This window comes from Tursiops truncatus, chromosome 9, assembly GCF_011762595.2.
Source record: "Tursiops truncatus isolate mTurTru1 chromosome 9, mTurTru1.mat.Y, whole genome shotgun sequence".
In the NCBI taxonomy this organism is placed as follows: domain Eukaryota; kingdom Metazoa; phylum Chordata; class Mammalia; order Artiodactyla; family Delphinidae; genus Tursiops; species Tursiops truncatus.
Genome location: NC_047042.1, coordinates 21,478,141 through 21,492,445, shown reverse-complemented (window position 1 = coordinate 21,492,445; position 14,305 = coordinate 21,478,141). Strand labels below are relative to the sequence as shown.

The window sequence follows — 14,305 nt, the reverse complement described above, 5'->3', positions numbered from 1 at the left end:
AAGTTCAGCAACAAATCACTTAGAGTCTTTCTTTTGTTTTTAATTTTCCTTATTCAGGCACCACAAGGCCACATAAGGAGGGTGAGGTTCCTGGAGTGGACTATATTTTCATCACTGTTGAAGATTTTATGGAATTGGAGAAAAGTGGTGCTCTCCTAGAAAGTGGGACTTATGAAGGTAAGCACAGCTCTACTGCTGAATTTATTTCTCGTCGCATCACATTTTTCTCCTTTGTCTGAAATGCGTTAGAACATCAGATTACTAATGTGCTGTTGTTTTGGTTTGAGAGCTTTAATGAGGTCACTTTAGAAGTGTATTTTGTAAAGAAAAGTTAAAATACATCTGCGTTAATTCTACTCTTAAGATGCCAAGAGAAATGTGTATGTACATACTTACTGAAGTATCCTTGTGATCAGGATATCCTGAGGCTAAGCTGTGATGGTCCAGATAAATTATCTTCATCTCTAGGTAGCATCTAAAGAGCACAGGGCTTGAGTTCCAGTCCTGTCACTACCTCTGTGTAGTTTTCTCCGGTTGCTTCACTTCACTTGCCTTTACTTGCCTCTCATGCAAAATGATGGTGTAGGAAAATATGATCTGTGGATGAACTCCAAAGCTCTACCACATGTTTCCTTGTGTGCCCATGTCAAACACGGACAAATGAAATTAAAACCTTGAAGGTGGGACGTATGATTCAGTGGAAAAAGCACTGTAACCTAAGCCAGAATCTGCTTCAGTTCCAAACCTGGCTTTACTACTTACCCACTATGAATATTAAGTAACCCGGTGAGTATCTCTGAACCTCAGTAGTCTTATCCATAAAAGGAGAAATGATAGCATTGAAAAATACAAATAAATAACATGCTTGCATGTATATGTTCAAGTAACATCTACATGTATGTAGTTTATGTCTAATGAAGTTACAGGTCTGTGTCTGTATAATGAAATTTTAAAGTAATATAACTAAAAAACAGTAGAAAATAATACCTTTATTCCTACGTCGCAGTTACTGTATGTGTAAACTATATTTATATGTATTATTACATCCAAAGGTGAATCTAGTTTTACTGAACTGCAGTTAATAGTGAGTGATATTAAAAACAAAACTCATATGCATTGCTGCTTAGCCCATCAAATATCAGAGGTCTACCATGAGCAACGAAACTGGATTTGTAACAGTTGGCCCTCCTCTTCCTCCTTCATTTACTTGTAGAGGCCCAGTGGACTATAGTTATTTAAGAACTCAGTATTTTTAAGTTGTTAGAAGTATTAAAATCTCTTTTTACTTCACACTCCTAAGGCAATTTAGGCTGACACATGTGCCTAAGTTATGGGTCAGACATTTAGTTGCTTATTTCCACATTCATAGGAAATGGGCAAAAATACCCACGAAAAGAAAATGGTTTTATATGAGTGTTGTTTCCTCTTCTAATTGTCAAAAATGAATGATAGTGAAGATTGATTGAAAATATTATATTTATTGCAGTATAGTTGATTTACAGTATTATATTAATTTCAGGTTTTCACAGCATAGTGATTCAGTATTTTTATACATTATACTCCATTAAAAGTTATTATAAGATAATGCCTATAATTCTGTGTGCTATGCAATATATTCTTGTTGTTTCTCTGTTTTATACATAGCAGTTAAATGAAAAAGCTGTGTTGATCATATAAGCTGCCTTAAATTATCTATGAAAAATAACTTATAAATCATAGAAAATAATGATATCAGAGAAGTCAGAGTGAATTAACAATAAATTGTGTAGTACGTTTTCCTGTGGGCTTTGCAACATGATTTAGTGGCATTCATTAGTTTACATGTCTGCTAATAATAATGCCTTGTATTTAGTTACCGTATTTAAATGTCATATATATGTAGCAAAGAACAAATGCCTTAATATCCACGAGCATTCCAAAAGTAGTATGATTAACAAATATGACCTTTCCTTTCTTTTTTTTATTAAATAAAGATTGTATTAACTGTATAGAAAGTGAAAAAATTAAATCCATTGTTCATGTTAAATTGCCATGATATTTATGATAAACTAGATGTCATGATAAACTAGATGTCATGAAGTTTAATATCAATATTTAAAAATAAAGCCTAGCTTAAATTTTTGGTTTTAGGTTTCAGTTAAATTTTGAATTTTAAATTTAAAATTTTAGAATTTAAATTTCAGTTTAAATTTCAGTTAAATTTTAGGTTTCAGTTAAATTTTGAGGGAAATTTCCTGAAACCATACAAACATAACCAAGTTTTGTGAGTCAGGGTGGGTTATCCTGAATCTCCTAAAGACGTTTTTTCAGCGCTGAGAGTAGAGTTGGCTAAATTGGTGCCAAATTGTTAATCGCCCACGCATGCGTAGAGCTGATCTTTGAATAATACGGCTGATTTACACACATGACTTCAGGGAATCAATACTATTATTTACAGATGCATACTGTGTACTTGGATAAATAAGAAGCTCTTTTCTCAGGTCGCATAACCATCTGGGTGGACACCTAGGGAGCCTTCTCAAATCTCAGAATCTTTAGATTTTCCAACAGTTACAGCTGAGGAACCAGTAGAATTGGCCTTCTAATGAAAATCACTGCTGTTCCTTCAGTATTAATCACTAGCTCCAGACTCAGAGCTACCTGAGTTATTTGTGTTATTAATGTGTTATTCATCCAGGAAGCCTAGGGAATGCCTTTTCTGCTGTTGGTGCTTTCAGAACATACAGAGTAACAATCATGTACTACTCAGCTAGATAAAGAAGGACCTCAGAGCTTTTATATTTGTCAAACTTTTGTGGTATCACTCTCTCATAAAATAATAAAATACCAGTTTCTCTGTTATATGTTCTCCCTTCTGGAGTGTTTTGGGCCATTGTTCTCCTTCCTCCTCCTTGCTAGATCATTCTCATGCTTTCTCAGTACTCTTCAGAGCTCGCAGCCAGGCTAGAAAATTCATTTCTGATATCTGTGAATCCACTAAAGAAATTAAAAAGAAATTGAGTTCCTCTGAGCATTAAGGTCACAGACCTGTTAACCATGTAGGATCCTTAAGACTGATATATGTATGTATATACTTCTGTCTTGTTGTCAATAATTCTAATTTTAATCTGGAATTTGTCCTTTGATTAGGAACGAGATAGACTATCCTGAATTGTAGTTCTGCTTCTTAGAAACTGGCCCAAAGTCCTTGCTCCAGAAGAACAATTCTGTTATTACCAGAGGCTGCAAGGAAGGCCTTAATATGCTTGTGTTACCTTCTACAGTTAGGCCACATGGCGCTAGGCAGAATTTTAGCAGATTCTTAAAAGGCTTTTTCTGCATCACCAACCCCTCATCTAGTATGAGCACCTCATTTCAGTTTGTTATACAACAGCTGCTGAATGGCTCTGCATGTAAATGGCCCAGAGGACTTGACTCTAATGGACCATCAGGTGTTGGTAAAGACTCTTCCATGACTTGGATGACCTCATCTTCATCTTTTCATATTCAGTCAGGTTGAAAATTAAGTTAATATAACAAGGCCTAGTGACAAGCCTGACATAACCTCAAGTAACAGGAAGAACACCATGAACCTTCCTGTCAGGACTGAAGATGTAGGCTTCATGTGAAACACGAAGAGCTCTGTGGATGAATGCAGACATTTTCTTTGGGATTAAGGTCACATGCAGGTATAAATGTGACACTGCGAGGTAGAATTAAATAAGTAGGTTTGGTAATCTAAAGGTTAAGTACTCTAAGTACCTGGAAGGAAGCAGTGCCCTTGGGAACTGTCCGAAGTGCTGAATTACCCAGTCACTGACCACTCCCACTGCCTCATCCTGCGTTCTGAATGACATCTTTAACAAACCCATGTCCCCTGAGCTGCACCTGCACTCTTATTTCATTTAATTCATCTAGTGAGATCATCCACAGTCATATTCCAGAGCAGCAGTTCTGTTGTAACATTTGCTATCATATTTTGCTGTTCTGCTTTTAAATCGAAACAAAGCTATCTTTCTATCTATTGAAGAAACCCTTAAAGTTTCTTAAAGTTAAAGGTTTTCTTTAAATAGATGTAAGCTCAGTTGTAATAGTCCTTCAGTTTTTAAGAGGACCAAATCAAACCCAGCAAGTTATTAGGGCATCTGTAGAATATAGTGCAAATATGGCACTCACCTTCACCTTGATGCTGTGGTTTGTCCTACTCATGGACCTTAATGTATATGGACTTGAGCCAACTGTAAACAGCCCACATAGTTTCTTAAACAATTTTATTACAAGGACTCTGAAATTCAAGTTTTCTCACAACTGTACATAAATGAGTGCTGTTCTTCCTGGTTTAGCACATACAATCCTATAAAATTTTAAGTATTAAGGACAAATAATTTTCTAGGAAAATAAGCCGATAACTCCTATGATGAGAGAAGAGATACAGCAAATTTTACATAAATCCATTTAATTTTACTAACTAAAATCCACATCCACTTTTTTTAGTATGACCTTTGGGCATTTATTATTGAAATTTTGAATCTCTATTTCCAATCAAGATAGCACTGGTGACAGAGAGATGCTCAATCCAATAAAAAATCATTATTAGTACTATAAATAGTCTTCAGAAAAACCATTCTTCTATCAGTCCAAGTTTCTATCCACTGAAATGTAAATATTTCCTGAAGGGCAGATCAATGCTTCAATTGATGCTAAGATTGCTCTCATTCCAGGAGACCAAAAAAGAGATAAAATGTCATTGTTTCTCTTTCGCTTATACTCTATTACAAGAGAAAATTTTTACTAAGTAAGTAATAACCTCCACAACAACAGTAGATTCTTGGAGCTTGCAGTTAAAAGGGTCCAGCTATTATTACATATTGTAAGATTTTTTTTCTTTTGATATTTCCTTCTTTTTCTTTTGGCAATTTTCCTATTGTGGAATATTCTAAGCCGTGCATTTGGGTGTTCATTTTAGAAACACTAAACACGTGCACATAAAATTCAGTATGTGTTTATTTGACCAGTAAAGGAAAAACACATTTAGTGAAGTTTTACACCCCTTTGAGATCTTACAATGCCAGAGGTTTTTTGTAAGTGGTTCATTATGTGTTCAAAGGTATTTGCAGGGAGCATATGAGTTTTGCATGCTGCTTTGCTCCTGTGTAAGGCACTAAGACTGGAAGTGTTATTGTGCATTAAAATGTGATAAAATTCCCTCTTGGTTTGGGACTTTTGTAAGCCCAGCTTTTTCCAAAGTATGTCATGCAAATGCCTATTTCTAAGTACTCTTTTTTTCCCAAAAGGAACTAGAAGGAACAGACCAATCAATTAACTAATTTAATATTATCATATAAATTACAACTTGAAGTCTGAAGTCAAGGAAAATAAAATGACTTGTTTACTATTACCTAAACTGCAATATTAACCAGTTTCCTGTTCTATATTTTTTTGTTCAGTGTAGCTGAAAGGAACAGGACCAACCTTTTTGGAGTATATCATTAAAATAAAGCCAGTATTCTTGGGCATAAGACTCACTTATTTGACTCTCTCACAACCCATAATGATATTAGGTAAAGCTGAGGATTCCAAAACTGTGATATTTGAGGTTTCCTTAATTTCCCTCAAGCTTGTGTCTTTAATTACAGTGATTTTCTAACTCCTGTACACATCCTTTATGAATTTTTATCTGAAACAAATTGAGATTTCACATGAAATAAATATCATGCCCCTCATTTAGTGGGAAGAAAACCTGCATGACTTTAAAATTTTTACTTATATTCCTCTTCACTACTTCAACAAGCAGAACCTATTTGCCTTTGCTGATTGGGTGAATATTTTCACCTCTGAGTTGTTTTTCTGAACGGACAAAAATGGATAACAATATTGATAATAAATATTTTATAATGTTTATTTGTGTATTGCTGCAGCTGTGAATATATATTGAAAAATATTTGCTGGATCTTACAATTCCATGACTATCAAAGACAGTAAATTCACTCATTCCACACGATCAATTCTTGATCAAATTGATTACAACAGTCTTCTGTATGAGAGTTCATGTTTCTCTAAAATAACATCAACATAGTGATGATCAATGGCTCTTGCCATTAGTCTTAGATTAGACATATAGACCTTCCTAAAGGAGAAGTTTCATTTACTCCAGTTATTCTCAGTGATGCCCTAATGTCCCCTTCCTGTCAAACTTTTTTCAGAGACTTGTTTCATACATTAGTTATTTGAAAACTATAACCTAACATCCTACTCTACAAAAGCTATTTTTATATCTGAATTTCAAATCTGAAAAATAAAACGTCCTTAGACATTCTTTCCTTATCCATATTTCTGATCTAAGAGACAGTGGAGTCTAGAATCTGATTAACCACAGATCTTTTATTTCTCTCAGGGGGAATAGAAATCATCAAAAAATAGGAAAGGTGTGTCCTAATTTTTATTACTAAATACTTTATTTCAGAACATTGATCTCAATCTCCAACAAAGTTACAGTAGATGTAGATGGTTTTATGAATTGTTTTTATAAACTGCAACTTTCATTCATCCTGTGCACAAAACAATATCTGAAACGTTGAGGCTTCCATTGATCATGCTGCAAAGTATACAGATATATTGAATGCTTTGATTAAAAATTAGTCAAACTGTAACTGAAGTAACAGTTCTCAAAAATACCCTGCTGTCCTTATATTTAAAAGCAATCATGTTGTATAAGATTCATACTGTATGAATTCATACCATATAAGATTCATGCCATATGAAAGCTCTTCCTTATTGAAGGCTTCAAACTCTGACAATTATGGAAAATCATTCATAACATTAGGTTAAAATTTAATATGCGAAGCAGTTAGTCCCTCTTTGTGTAATGATCGGCTGTCTTAGATCTGTTATGGGCTGTATGTGTATGAATGTAACAGCAAGATAAAATTAGGATCAAGTGGTCAACATATCTTGTCTGCATGGGATTTTCTCCATAAAAATTAATTCTTAAAGACACAAAGTATGAATTTTTAGGGATCAGTAAAAACAGAAATTGATACTTGTTATTAGTTACAACAAAATGGGAAGTTTTACTTATACTGTCGTCAGCCTATTTATATTAGCTATTCTGGCTTCCTTTCTGTTCCTCAAACAGAACAAGCACATTCTTATCTACTTGGGATCTTGAATTTGTCATTTCATTTTCCTAGACTACTTGTCTTCCAAATAACCACATATTCCTTTTTCTTACTTTGAGATATTCATCTAAGAATCTTCAGGAAACTCTTACCTGACAACCTTATCCAAAATAACACCTGCTGACATTCTCCATTCCCTTCCTCTGATTTCTTTTCTTTTCTTTTAATTAATTATTTATTTATTATTTATTTTTGGCTGCATTGGGTCTTTGTTGCTGAGCGCGGGCCTTCTCTAGTTGCAGTGAGCGGGGGCTGCACTTTGTTGTGTTGCACGGGCTTCTCATTGCGGTTGCGGAGCACGGGTTCTAGGCACGCAGGCTTCAGTAGTTGCAGCACGTGGGCTCAGTAGTTGTGGCTCGCGGGCTCTAGAGCGCAGGCTCAGTAGTTGTGGCGCATGGGCTTAGTTGCTCCACGGCATGTGGGATCTTCCCGGACCAGGGCTTGAACCTGTGTCCTCTGCAATGGCAGGCGGATTCTTAACCACTGTACCACCAGGGAAGCCCTGATTTATTTTCTTTATTGTACTGACTGTAACTGAAAATGCATTCTGTGTCCATTTGTTTATTTGATTATTGTCAGTGTCCACCCACTAGAATGGAGACTTCTCAAGAGGTCAGATAATTTGAACCACTGCTAATTCTTGATCTTAGAATGGTTCTGGTACCTAGGAAGCACTCAATGAATATAAATTGAATGAATGCCTAAGTTCCTTCCTTGAAGCAAACAGTGGGAACCCCTTAATCCCTATGTAGAAGTTCAAACAGAATTGAAACCCTGGAACACATCTACTTCCTAATTCAGAATGCTCTAGGTCAGAAGTTTAGAGCTGCAGCATCAATTTGGCTTCAGAATCTTGTCCTAGATTACCTTGTATTATAATTGTAATCATTTTGTTCTTGTCTTAAATCTCGTTGTTAACCTCATCGGTCCCTGTTCTGAGTTCCCATACCTGTTTTTCTCTCAATAACCTCTACACTGTGACACTTTCTCCAGAATATAGTTCTTATCTTTCTATGGCCATTCCCTGTACTCTGGTTTTCACTGCAGTGATTCATTGTTGGTCAGGTTTCCCGAACTGAAAGCCTAGTAAACTTAGTCAAGAAAACGGTATCTTCCAGTAAACCTCCCCCACCCCACCAGCTCCACCTCCCAAGTTCCATTGACGGTACCACCTACATACTTCTTGAACTAATGATAATTACCCTGTCTTATAACTCCTGTCTTTGTTCATGCTTGCTTTAATCTTTTTCAAAAGTCTTACAAAGACATTCTTGATTTCTCTACCTCTAGTATAGAAAGTCAGTAGAGAGTTGGAGAACAGAAGTAATGAGGCCAAACCTACAGGAGAGATAGAAAGGTCCTGGGATATGGGGCTTCCCTGGTGGCGCAGTGGTTGAGAGTCCGCCTGTCGATGCAGGGGACACGGGTTCGTGCCCTGTTCTGGGAAGATCCCACATGCCGCGGAGCGGCTGGGCCCGTGAGCCATGGCCGCTGAGCCTGCGCGTCCGGAGCCTGTGCTCCGCAACGGGAGAGGCCACAGCAGTGAGAGGCCCACATACCGCCAAAAAACCCCAAAAAACAAAAAAAAGGTCCTGGGATATATTGGAAAATATGCAAATTCAGAATGTTATTTTAAAACAAAGGATCTAGTATGTGTGTTCGCTCAAAGAAATGTGAAGGCATTCTAATTAACATGGACATATGGTACTTGGTAAAGTATAAGAGAGCATGAGTTTGTTTATTGTTCTTTTATTCTTAGGAGACTTAATGGAAAGGAAATGAAAATCAAATTTTATTCAGTTATTAATTATACATTGCTAATAAGATTTCTACTCCCACTTCACCTTTCTCTCTCTTTCTTTCTCTTTTACATTAGGATGGCTTCTGTAAATTTTCTTACAATAGGTGAAAGTTTGATTCCTTTCACTAAACAGTTAATGGGTAAAATGATAATTCTGAAAAATTTATATTTTAAATTCGATTACTGATGGTAAACCAAATACTTAACACAACATGAAGAGTCAATAAACAAAAAAGTTTTAAACAATATATAGGAAGCTCCAACTGACATGAACCTTATGATAGGTAAATAAAAGGTAAAGACTTGATTAAAATTTTTCCACTGAGCTTTCTTTCTTTTACTCCCCTACCTCCATGACATATCTGAGGATATTACAGCAGGGGACGTGCATTTACCTAGAGAAACCTGTCCTTTGGCATTGTGACCTGATATTGGAGGGTGCTGTTTCCCAAAAGGATCTCTTCCCTCAGGGCTAGCCCATAAGAACAGAAAGGTTCTCCAGGCCACATCCCTCATGATCCTTCCCAGAAGGATTAGATACTTCTGACTTCTGCTCCCACTCTCTGAGGGTGAGAGTCAATCGTTTCCATAAAACTTCCAGAGAAAAATCTTCTGATGCAGCCATCTGGTTTCTCTGGAGATGAAGCAAGTATTATTATACTTGAAGTGAAGTATAACCCACTGCAACAAGGGCATTTCCTATCATTTCTACCTTCAAGTATGTGCAGGAATATCCATTTTACAAATAATATTTGCAGATTTGGTAACTTTAACTTCTTTCCTCCCTCTTCCCCTATCTTCCCTCAATTTAATAAGAGTCTCTCATTTAGGGTAAAATGTAGCAGCAAATTAGAAGAAGATGCGTGCAATGGTTTATGTGAGGGAGGGAGGGGAGAGGATGGAGACTCCTAGAGGCCGGCATGCTGACAGCCTCACAGGGATTTAGGACAGGGGAAAAGTACAAAAAATGTACAGATGAAATTTAAAAACCAGAGTCGTCTAGGGTCATTTGTTATAGTGGGAGCACTCATCAGTCTCCCAGATGACAGCAGAGTACTGCAACCCAGCACAGCTATTGATTTTCCTAATAATGACCCTGAGCTATCCAGAAAAGGTTAAGGTATATGCAAAAACATAATATTTGAGAAAGATTTGCTTCAAAGGTGATTAAAATTTAAAAGTTTGAACTTCTAAAGGGGAAAGGCTAGACTATTCACCTAAGTAGAGTACTACACTCCCTGAAAATGCCAAGTAAATGGAACAAATATCTTGTTATAAAATATTTTAACTATCTTCTGTCTAGAAGCAATTTATAATATGTATTCAAATTTATAATCAAATTAACATGATTAAACTATCGATAATTAATTTATGAATGTATTCTATAAATGCAGATAAACCTGATGTTCTTATATGCCCCAAACATTTTAGGCACATATAAATATACTTTAGAAAAATGACTAGATTGTAATGAAGTTGGAAACAACATATTCTTTGGCCCCAATAATGTTTGTCATTTTTTGAATATGTTAGATTTAAAATAGATCTATAAAACTACCAGTGCATTACCAAACAGTTAAAATCAATGTATTAATAAAATGCACATTTACAAGTTCATCTGCTCTTTTTTTAATCTTAACGTACTAGTTTGTAGATTTTTTTTCACTTTTTGAGACACCCACCTGTCCCCCAGGAATCTTAAGGAGTGATAGCTGCAGGCTACTTTTTCAAAGCCTATATTTACAACTTGGGGGGTAAATAATACATCATTATCTTGGTTTATTTTCATGAAAAGTTCACCTTCAGAGAGTGTTATATATACTCATCTTAGAAGCAAAACATATTAATCAGAAGTTAAAGATATCCTACACTGGGAAGCTTTCTTGCAACATTATGTTATCATGTTTTTCCTTCACATTCTTGGTCCTGCCTTTGCACTAACCTTCATTTTAGTACTCTTCTTGCTTGTTTTCCTTTTAATATTTAGCTCCTGTAATATTTTTATTCTCTCACAATTTAGGTTTTCTTTTTGCTGATCTTTCAAGGGTTTTGTTTATACCAGCAGCCCACTGACACTATTCTCTTTCTTTATTCTTGCTTTGTTTATCTTTTGATTTCTCCTGAAAATTGAGACGCCTACATGGATTCTCTGCTGTATTCCTACTCTGTGTCCTAAAAATCTTCCTCTTTTGGGATATGCTGCATTTTATACTTCAGATGGTTTTATATCTTGGCTCTTACATTTCAATTCTTTTTTTTTTTTTTTTTTACCTGTATAGCTATAAGGAACAATGAGAATAATGGAGATGATATTTATAAATGTTCCCACAAGGCAATGACTTGTTGAATAGAGTGGAAATTTAACTAAAATGACTTCTCTGTCCTGCATAGGAAGCAACACTGTCTTAGAAATGGGCATGCTCGTGGGAGTTTTGTTCAAACACAAGTTGTATGGGTTTGTCATGGTGTATGTCTAAAAACTGATGTAATTTACCCCAATTCACTACACTTTTCATGTTATTCAGTAAGTCCAGTGGTATATTGGAATCTGCCCTCTTGGCAAATGGGTCCTACATACTTAATATTTGCTTGAATGGAAAAAATTATTTCAATTGATATTTATCTCATGTTCTCTTTATAATTTAATAAATTACATCATATCCCTGTAGTTTAGTAAATATAACATTTTCTTCTTTTATTATTCTTTCATCTTCAAATCCTTATCCTATTATCTACACAGGCCTTCTTAGTAGTAATTAGGCTATTAGGGGGAATAAAAATGTTTGTCTCTGAGTATATGAAAATACTGAGCTAACAAAGGAAGAGAAGCACTTTATTTTCATTTATTCTTTTTTTCTTATTTTATTCTCTTTTTTCCCCTAAGAAATGCCTTTTAAGTAAATAAAGCTCAAATGCAGGTGTTCTAATTGGCAGCATCCAGTCCTTCCTGTGTCATCGTCCCCATCCCCCCCTTCTTTAATTTAAAATTTTACTTCATTTTTAAACCATCCCCTGTGAATACTCATTCTCATCTCAGAGAAACACATCCCATGTATTCTTGTTGCTTATTACTTTCTATTCTTGAGTATTCTTACAGTTACCGTTGATTTAATGCTGTTATATGTAATTTGAGACCACACTTGCTCCTTGGTAGACTCCAATAACTTCTTATTATAGAATTGGATTCAAAAATAATATTTAATAGAATTGTTTATATCCTTCCAACATGGGTTTTCAGTAACTTGAAAAGTATTTTTGTTTACGTGTTTCATTTAAATTTTACATAACTCCTCTATTAATGAAAAAATGCATCCTCATGGCATCTGTTTTTCATAAACAATAGTAGAAGTAGAAATCATATAAGAGAGTAGAACATTCCCAAGAGTGCATGAAAGTAGATCACGGCTGCCTCAAAATAAGAAAATATTGATCAAGATCTTGCCAAAGGTAACAAAATACATTAAATGTGAGCATGAAAATATTGAGACAGCAGGTTGAAAAGCTAGTGTTTGGGTTTTAAAAGGAAGATGCTGGCGCGGGGGGATTATCAGGTTGCTAGAGAGGGAACTGACTTTGACAGGCCTTGCTAAGGCAGGGTAGATTCAAGTCCTAAAATAGTCATTTGCAACTTTTTTGTGCTAGCAATGTACTTTCAAGTACAAGAATTATTGGCACTTGAAGGAATTAAATAGAAGTATAATACTGCAATGTTCAGAACTGGGTGATTGTCTGATGGCGTGGTTTGCATCCAGGCTGCACCAGAGTATTCCAAAAAGTTCTGGTCTCTTAGATGTCAACTAAATCATACCACCATGCCCATCATATTTTCTGAAAAATAACACTGGAACAGAATCTGTCTCATTTGCAGCCAAAAAAAAAAAAAAGGTCTAAAAATGTATTAAAATACAAAGAATAGCTAGTGAAGGGCTGACTGCAGTGCTCCAGAGAAACAAGGCATTGGTGGGGAGCAACTGTGGCCTAGAGGAAGCCAAGAATTATTTGTTCAAGTATGCATTTGAGGCCTAGGAATTGCAAGGCCAAATGCTAATCTTGGATTTGTCTTGAACTTCATGTGGGACTGAAAGAGCTCTCGGATTACATGAGCACTGTGTTTAAATGACTGATGAGTGGGACATCATACAGAAATGAGACTTGTTCTGTGTGATCTTAAAGAGTGAGATTAGGACAAATAATAGATAAAGAGACAAAGATTGTGGTCAGATATAAAGAAATACTATAATAACCAGGTAATAACCAGGGCTGATGAAATAATAAACTCAATGCGTTGGTAAATAGTTGCTGGGATTGCCAAACATCAGCTAAGAACTCTCTTCTAACTGGGATACACAAATGGATAAACACTTAGGCTGAAATAGCTACAACATCAAAAGATCAAAAACAGTACCAGATGTGATGATTAATTTATGTGTCAATTTGACTGGACCTTGGGATGCCTAGATATCTGGTTAAACATTGTTTATGGGTGTGTCTACAAACGTGTTTCCAGAATAGATAAGCATATTTGAATTGGTGAATTCGGTAAAGCATATTGGCCCTCCCAAAGCACCAGTCAACATGTTGAGAGCCTGAGTAGAAGAAAGAGGTGAAGGAGGATTGAATTTGCTCTCTGCCTGACTGAGTTGGACATCCATCGTCTCCTAACACTTGGTACTCTTGGTTTTTAGGCCTGTGTATCCTATTTGTTCTTTCTCTAGATAATGCTGACTAATACACTAGGCTTCATGCTTTGCATATGCTATCTGTAATTTTCACAATGTTTCTTCCATGAAAGTATTATTCTAATGCTTTTTTACAAGGAGGAATCTGAAGCTCAAAGATGTTTAGTAATTGTAAGAAGTCTCTCAGGTAGTAAATGACAAAATTGAAATTGCTTCCAGCCTTGTTTGACACAAAGTCTGTGCTTGAAGGAACATTTTCCCATTGGGAAAGTATTCAGCCAATGTAATGTAAGGCCTAATTAGGAAAATAATTTCCTTTACAATAGCACCAAAAAGAATAAAATACTTAAAAAAAATTAACTAAGGAAGTGAAAGACCAGTCTACAGAAAACTACAAAACGTTGATGAAAGTATTTTAAAAAGACATAAACAAATGGAAAGATATTCCATATTCATCAATTTTGGAAGATTTAATATTGCTAAAACATCCAAACTATCCAAAGTGATCTACAGATTCAGTGCAATCCCCATCAAAATCCCAATATCATTTTTTACAAAAGTAGGAAAAAACAATTTTATGATTCACGTGGAACCACAAAAGACCACAAATAGCCAAGTAAATCCTTAGAAAAAAGAATGATGTTGGAGGCATCACTCTTCCTGATTTC

At 35.5% G+C, this 14,305-nt stretch overlaps 1 protein-coding gene across 1 annotated transcript in view; it reads left to right on the top strand.

Moving 5' to 3' along the window:
- The window catches only part of MAGI2 (membrane associated guanylate kinase, WW and PDZ domain containing 2), a 1,339,714-nt gene that overhangs the window by 734,383 nt on the left and 591,026 nt on the right, over positions 1–14,305 (top strand). The window contains exon 3 of the mRNA XM_033862934.2: positions 58–177. Coding sequence (XP_033718825.2) covers positions 58–177 — 120 coding nt within the window. The remainder of the gene's footprint in view (positions 1–57; positions 178–14,305) is intronic.